The 8,091-nt window shown below is 42.0% G+C and overlaps 1 protein-coding gene across 1 annotated transcript in view; it reads left to right on the forward strand.

Annotated features, from left to right (window-relative positions):
• The window catches only part of LOC102488785 (glutamate receptor 3-like), a 144,159-nt gene that overhangs the window by 28,523 nt on the left and 107,545 nt on the right, over positions 1 to 8,091 (forward strand). The window contains exon 3 of the mRNA XM_014582277.1: positions 1,600 to 1,798. Within this exon, the coding sequence (XP_014437763.1) occupies positions 1,600 to 1,798 (199 nt within the window). The remainder of the gene's footprint in view (positions 1 to 1,599; positions 1,799 to 8,091) is intronic.

Below are 8,091 nucleotides of genomic sequence, written 5' to 3' on the forward strand. Positions count from 1 at the left end.
CCTCAAGAAAAAAAAAAAAAAAACACCTCTCCAAAAAAAAGAAAAAGAAAAGTGAAAAAACTTCAAGAGGAGCAAGAGGAGCCATTGTAGAAGTGTGGAGTTGATGGAACTCATTGACTGAGTGAATAATGCCAGCAAGGGTGTGAAAAAAATCTTGTAGGGCTTATTACTGCCTGTTGGTTAAAACCCAGGCTCTTAAGACTAAAGACGATTGGTCTCCTGGTCTCCCTCTACTTTATCAGCCTCCTCTCCAGGAACTCTCTGAAAAACGTCCCCTACTTTAGTTACAGTAAGCTATTAACAATGTTCCTTCATGCTTCCTTGCCTTCACACATACTGTTCCCTTTTGTCTCAAATGCCTTTCATCTCTCTTCTTTGCTAGATATACTCTTATTCACCTATCATACTCCTCTAGGCAGAACTCAGTAGAGACGCCTTAAATTTTGTGACCAGAATGTGTCTCTCATCTCACTGTAGTCCTGATCCTGGTAGATGTTGAAAATACTCCTATTCAGGACTAGCAGTTAGCATAATGGCTATGTCACTGGACTCCTATGTAGTTGACCACGGTTCGAGTCCCGAGCCTGGTAGCTTAAAACTCAGGCCAGGCGCGTGTGCATGTGTGCCCAAGATCCTGAGAGGAGAATGGAGGAGAGGGGATTGCAGCGTGGCCATACCCCCGGGGAGTAATTTCTCACTTTCTATCTCTCTGTCTCGCTCTGTCTGTTTGGCGAGTGCATGCGCCTTATAGCAAAAACCTCTCAAAAAAAAAAAAAAAGCCTCTCAAAAAAAAAAAAAAAAGAAAAAAAATACTCCTATTAAAGAAGCAAAGTGAAAAAGAGTGTATGTAGTCATCTCCCATTTGTTCAAGAAAGAAAGAAAAATAAGAAAATAGCCATGTATCTGCTTATCTTTAAAAGAAGAAACGTGGGTCAAACACACCAGAAAACTACAAGGTTGATTATGACAAGAAAGTGAAGGATTGAAGAGAGAGAGTACAGAAAGGATACGGGAAGGAGCGACGCTTCTAAGTTTACATTATTGGATACTTTTGACTTCTACACGCATATTAATATTCAACGTGATCATAAATAAGATTAAGTGGGGTCAGCAGGTGGCGTAGTGGTTAAGGCATCAGATTCCCACTTAGCTGATTGCAGTTCAAGTCCTGGATTCAATGGCTTAAAACTCACGCCAAGTGTGTGTGCATGCATGCCCAAAATCCCAGGAGAAGAATGGAAGAGAAGGGATTGTGGTGTGTCTATCCCCCCAAGAAATGATTTCTCTATTTCTCACTTTCTGTCTCTGTCTCTCTGGCAAGCGCACATGCCCTATAGCAAAAAAAAAAAAAAAAAAAAAAAGGTAATTAAAACAAAACAAAACAAAAAGATTAAGCAATAACAATGGGAAGGGAAAAAATTAAACTGAAGAAAAAAACACTCCATTTTCTTTCAAAGAATGCCATAACTTCATTTAAAGCAGGGATGGATGGAGATGGAGAAGGTACGAATCCAAGTAACTTGTGAACCCCCAGTCCCAGGTGAGGTGGGGTTATGAAGCAATCAGAACTGCAAACAACTCTTGGATTCTCTTTAATAGGTTTGGTTTGGGGAGTCGTACGGGCAGAACAATTCTGAAGCTATTTCAGAAGCATCACAGGATTGAACGGATGAGTAAACATGCTGATGTGAATGAGCTCAGGGTTCTCACCGTGAAAGAAGGGACCAAGCTATGGTTTGAGCAATGGTTTGTCCCCTCAAAGTTTCATGTTTTAGAATCTGATCCCCAGAGTGATAGCGTTGGAAAGCGGGGCCTGGGTGTGATTGGATCCTGGCGGCATCGCTCTCATGAATGGATTAATTCTGTTTTGCAAGAACTATTGAGCTCTAACTCTCATGAGAAAGGATTAGTTCTTGCAGGAGTGGATTGTTATCAAAGGAAAATATTGGCCCCTCTCTCTCCGCATGCACTCACCATCCTTTCTGCTTTTGTCAGCCAGGTCCTGACATAGGCTAGCCCGATGCAAATTCTATGCCTTTGGAATTTCCAGCCGCCAGCATCATGAGTGTGTGTGTGTGTGTGTGTATGCGTGCCCAAAATCCGAGGAGGAGAATAGAAGAAAAGAGATTGTAGCATGGCCAATCCCCCTAGGGGCTGATTTCTCACTTTCCCTCTCACTGTCCTCTGTCTGTCCCTCTCTGGGGAATGCGCATGCCCTGTGGCAAAAACCTTTTTTTAAAAAAAGGAAATATTGCTGTGAACTCACAATTTCTGAAATATATCCATATGTGTGTATATGCAAGTTTATGTCGTCATGTGCATATATATGTATGTGTGTGGACATGGACAGATATGTGTACACGTGGCATAAGTTTCTTAGCTCTGTCTATCGAAAGGGTCAAGAGACAAATACAACCCAGTAAGAATGTGTGCACATCTAATGCTCAGATCTTGGTCCCCAGTACTTTTTACTCCTTAAAAGGATCCCAGGCTTGGGAACCAGCAGTTAGCCTAATGGCTATGTCACTGGACTCCCACATAGTCGACCTCGGTTCGCATCCTGGACCCGGTGGCTTAAAACCCACGCCAGGCGCATGTGCGTGTGTGCCCAAGATCCCGAGAGAATGGAGGAGAAGGGATTGCGGTGTGGCCATCCCCCCTGGGCGGGGGGTGATTTCTCGCTTTCTGTCTCTCTGTCTCTGTCTTTCTGGCGAGCGCACGCACCCTACAGTGAAAAACCTCTCCAAAAAAAAGAAAGGGAAAAACATGCTTGAGAAGGATGTATTTGCTATTTTCTATTCCTGAGACAATGTAAGGACAAGATAAGCCTAGAACATCTTTGTATGCCACAAAGTCAGGAAATGTTTTAAAATCAATGGTGGCATGTCATAAATATGCAGGATCTACTGGAAGGAGCCTCCCATTAGCCAAATCTGGGAATATTTGAGCACCAAAATAATTAAAAACAGTGATGAATTATAAAGGACTGAAAAAGTAGAAATTTGTGAGTCCATACTAACAATCAATAGGGAAGAGGGGTAGTTCTTACTTAAAGTAGAATGTGAAGTGCCAACTGACAACTGGAGACAGAATTCTAGAGTAGGAAAATCAGTGTTTTGTAAATACCTCAGTAAAAATTGGATCGGGACCAGCAGATGGCATAATGTTTATGTCGCTGGACTCCCAAATGGTCGACTGTGGTTTGAAGTCCTAGACCCAGAAGCTTCAAACGTGCTGGGTGCTTGTGTGTGTGTGTGTGTGTGTGTGTGTGTATGTGTGCATGCCCAAAATTCTGAGAAGAGAATGAAGGATTGCCGCATGGCTAACCCCTTGGGGGGTGATTTCTCACTTCCTTTCTGTCTGTCTGTCTGTCTACATGCCCTATAGCAAAAATCTCTCTTTTAAAAAAATAGAAAATAAGTAAAAAATGGATCAGACAAGAATCATCAAATGATACCAAATCCAGGGGGAATTTTATTATTTTGTTTGTCTATTTATTTTTGGAGATTTTTGCCTTAGGACACATGCAGTCATGGGGAGAGAGGAAGAGACAGAGACAGTGAGAGGGAAAGTAAGAAATCACCACCCCAGGGGATGGCCATGTTGCAATCCCTTCTCCTCCATTCTTTTTCCAAGATCTTGGGCATGCATACACAGACACCCTGAGTGATTTTCAAACCACTGGGTCTGGGACTCAACCTACGGTCAGTCTCGTGTGGAAGTCAAGCAATATAACTGCTATGCCATCTGCTGACCCTGAGAATTTTATTATAAGGAAAAGGATATTTGCATTGTTTTAAGATATCTTCCCCACAGAATTGCTTGTTATTTCCAAGGGAGAGAACAAGAGTAATTATATAGCAGAGAAACCTGATAGCCTCTTGACCACATGATCAAAATTAACACCACTGGCCCAACCACAGTGGCACAAGTGATAGGATACTACTATGTAATACTAGAGCCATATGGGATGCCCCAGGTTCAGATCCTAGGTCAACCTGAACTTACTGGGCATGCCCATGGGTGAGCCTATGATCTTGGCTAGTTAAAAGGCTGGGGAAGTGGGGCTCACCATGTGATGAGATTCTGTCAGGGTACCTCTCCCTTTCTCTGTTTCCCTTTCTCTGTGTCTCAATAAATACACAAATGAACTTTTAAAAAAAATTAACATCGGGACCAGCAGGTGGCATGGCAGTTAAGATGCTGAACACCCCCACATGGCTGACCACAGTTAGAGTCTCAGACCTGATGGCTTGCTTTCTCACTTTCTCTCTCTCTCTCTCTCTCTCTCTCTCTCTGCGTGTGTGTGTGTGTGTGTGGTTTCTCTCTGGTCAAATTTAAAAAATAAGTGAATGAATAAATTAAATTAAACTTTTTTTTTTAATTTAACATCATCGATGATAGATATGATGCCCTGAGAAGGACACAACATCATCTATTAGACAATTCCAATCAAAAATACATAAACTTCTACACATATGATGGAATTATTCAGCCATAAACAGAAAGGAAATTCTGGGAACCAGTAGTTAGCATAATGGCTATGTCGCTGGACTCCCACGTAGTCAACCGCGGTTCAAGTCCCGGACCCGGTGGCTTAAAACTCACGCCAGGCGCGTGTGCGTGCGTGCCCAAGATCCCGAGAGGAGAATGGAGGAGAAGGGATTGCGGTGTGACCATCCCCCGTGGGGGGTGATTTCTCGCTTTCTGTCTCTATGTCTCTCTCTGTCTGTCTGGTGAGCGCACGCTCCCTATGGCGAAAACCTCTTCAAAAAAAAAGGAAATTCTGACATGTGTTACAACGTGGATTAACCTTGAAGACATCATATTAAGTGAAATAAGTCACACACAAAATGATTGATATTGTATGATTCCATTTAAAATAGTCAAATTCATGAAGAAAAAAAAGGAGAATGGTGGTTACCAGGGTCTGAGGTGGGAGGGAATTGGGGAATTATTGTTTAATAGGTGCAGAGTTTCAGTTGGAGAGGATGGAATAGTTCTGGAAATAGATGGTGGTGGTGGTTACACAGCAGTGCGAATGTACTTAATGCCACTGACTGTACACTTAAAGGGATCAGCAGATGGCATAATGGTAACATCACTGGACTCCCACATACTTGACCACGGTTTGAGTCCCAGACCCAGCAGCTTAAAACTCATGCTGGGCACATGTGTGTACATGCCCAAAATGCCAAGAGGAGAATGGAGGAGAAGGGATTGCAATGTGGGCATCCCACAGGGGGTGATTTCGTATTTTCTGTCTCTCTGTCTTTCTCTGGCAAATGCACGTGCCCTATAGCAAAAACCTCTTTAAAAAAATGACTAGGACTAGTCCCATGGCCTGGTGATTAAAGGAGCCAGATCTTACATGGCAAGCACCTTATGGCTTATAAATAAACAAAAAGAAAGAGAAAATTTAAAATAACCGAAATGGTAATTTTATTATTTTAATATTACTTGCTTTACCTGAAGTTATATAAATGGAGGAACCACTGTTAAAATAGGCCTCTGGGGGACCAGTGGGTGGTGTGGTTAAGGGGCTGGACACCCCCACATGGCCAGCCACAGTTCAAGTTCCAGACCTGGTGGGTTTGTTTTTTTTTTACTTTCTCTCTCTCCCTGGTCAAATCAAAAATAAATTAATAAATAAGTAAAGTTAAATAAATAATTATTTTTAAAAAATAGGCCTCTGAACAATTAAAAATAATCCACATTATTTGTGTTTATATCTTGAAGAATCTCAAAATATACTTAACAAGTTACGTGCATAATTTTTCATGTATTTTTTAAATTTTGATTTACTTTATACATTTAATCACTATACATCCTTTAGATTGTGAATTGAATTTACTCAACATTAATACACTTCACACCAGTCCAGGTAAGGATACAAAACACGTTATCATCAATAGATAATCAATTTCTGCATCCCATAAATGGCTTTCCTCTCTTTTTTTCTCCCTTCCCCCCCTTCTCCCACCCTCTTCCCACACTGTTTCCATAGCCATTTTCAATGTTTCGGGGTCCTCTAATCTTTCTGTTTCCACCATAGAGTGCAGACAGTCGGTATATATTAAGTGGAGACATATTATGTATACTTTACCACATGGAGAAATTTTTTTTCTTGGAGAGTTTTTGGCTATAGGGCACGTGCAGTCGCCAGAAAGACAGAGAGAGACAGAGAGACAGAAAGGGAGAAATCACCCCGCAGGGGGGATGGCCACGCCGCAATCCCTTCTCCTCCATTCACCTCTCGGGATCTTGGGCACGCACGCACACACACACCCAGCATGAGTTTAAGCCATCAGGTCTAGGACTCGAACCATGGTCAACTACATGGGAGTCAAGCGACATAGCCATTACACTAACTGTTGGTCCCATCATGGAGAAATATTAACAAAAAATGAGAAATATTTTATTTCTTTAATATTGGAAATATATTCTTAAAATATATCAGTATCTTAAAAGACAAAGAAAGCCTGTGGAAATGGTTCAGATTAAAGGGGGCTAAAGAGGGACCAGCAGATGGCGTAGTGGTTACATCGCTGGACTCCCATATTGACAAACATGGTTCAAGTTCCAGAACCAGTGGCTTAAAAATCACGTTGGACACATGTGCGTGTGCCCAAGATCCTGAATGGAGGAGAGGGGATTGTGGTGTGGCCATCCACCCTGGGTGTGCGTGGGGGGGATTTCTCACTTTCTCTCTCACTGTCTCTCTATCTCTCTCTATCTCTCTCTCTCTCAGATGAGTGCACATGCCCTAAGGCAAAAACCTTCTAAAATTTTTATTTAAATAAAAATTAAAGTGAGCTAAAGAGATCTGATCATTAAATGCAATTTCTGACCCTATACTTGATACTAAACTGGAGGGGAAAATGCTACAAAGGACATTACTAGGTAGATTGCTAAAATTGGAATATAAGATGATAAAGTGCTGTTTTATGTATATTTCTCTTTTTTCAATGGTGAGAAATTCTGTATTTAGAATTAGCCAGCTGGACTTGCTTTAGATGATCCCAATTGTGTTGGCAACATCCAGAGCATCATAATCGGGAGCCAGTCGCACATACACCTTCTTCTCTCCATCAGGCCTGGTTAGTGCTGACCTTGGCCACATCATTATCATAGAGCTTCTTCACAGCCTGTGTGATCTGGTGCTTGTTGGCCTTGATGTCCACAATGAACACAAGTGTGGTGTTGTCTTCCATCTTCTTCATGGCAGACTCGGTTGTCGGGGGGAACTTGATGACGGCATAGTGGTCAAGCTTGTTTCTCCTGGGGGCGCTCTTCCTCCGCAGCCAGAGAGTCTTGGGCCTCTGGAAGGTGGGTGATGTACGGATCTTCTTTTTTGTGTGTGGCTGTGGACACCTTTCAGCACTGCCTTCTTGGCCTTCAAAGCCTTCACTTTAGCTTCAGCTTTGGGAAGGGCAGGAGCTTCCTTCTTCATTTTCAGCACTGTCTTGGCGAAAAGCTGTTTTATGTACTTTTCTAAAGTTAATGACTGCACTGTGGTTATGTAAGACTATTGCCATATTCCTTGGGAAAGACACACCGAAGAATTTAGGGGGAAAGGCACAAATCTAGTGGTAGTTGCTATATTTAGGCAAAACTTTGTAATGTTCTTTTCTTTTATGAGAATTGTTTTAAAAGAATTATTTATTTAACTTTATTTATTTATTTTTATTTTGGTATATGGTACATGCACTCACCAGAGAGAGAGAGAGAGGGAGAAAGAGAGAGGGAAAGTGAGAAAGCAGGCCACCAGGTCTGGAACTCGAACCGTGGTTGGCCATGTGGGAGTCCAACGCCTCAACTAACATGCCACCTGACGGTCCCAAGAAATTTTGAAAAGTACAAAACAGTATTTAATTTTCCTTTCTAACAAATTTGAAATTAGAACATTTGAGCACCTAAGCTCTTCTGTACATATTTAAAGGAAAAGAAGTTCACCAAAAGGGATCACAACCCCTAGAACTTGAGAATAAAGCTTCTTAATAATGGGGCCAGCAGGTGGCATGGTGGTTAAGGGCACTGGACTCCCACATGGCCAACCATGGTTCAAGTCCTGGACCTGATGGCTTCCTT

Source organism: Tupaia chinensis, unplaced genomic scaffold (assembly GCF_000334495.1).
Source record: "Tupaia chinensis unplaced genomic scaffold, TupChi_1.0 Scaffold143572_1, whole genome shotgun sequence".
NCBI classification, from domain to species: Eukaryota; Metazoa; Chordata; class Mammalia; order Scandentia; family Tupaiidae; genus Tupaia; species Tupaia belangeri.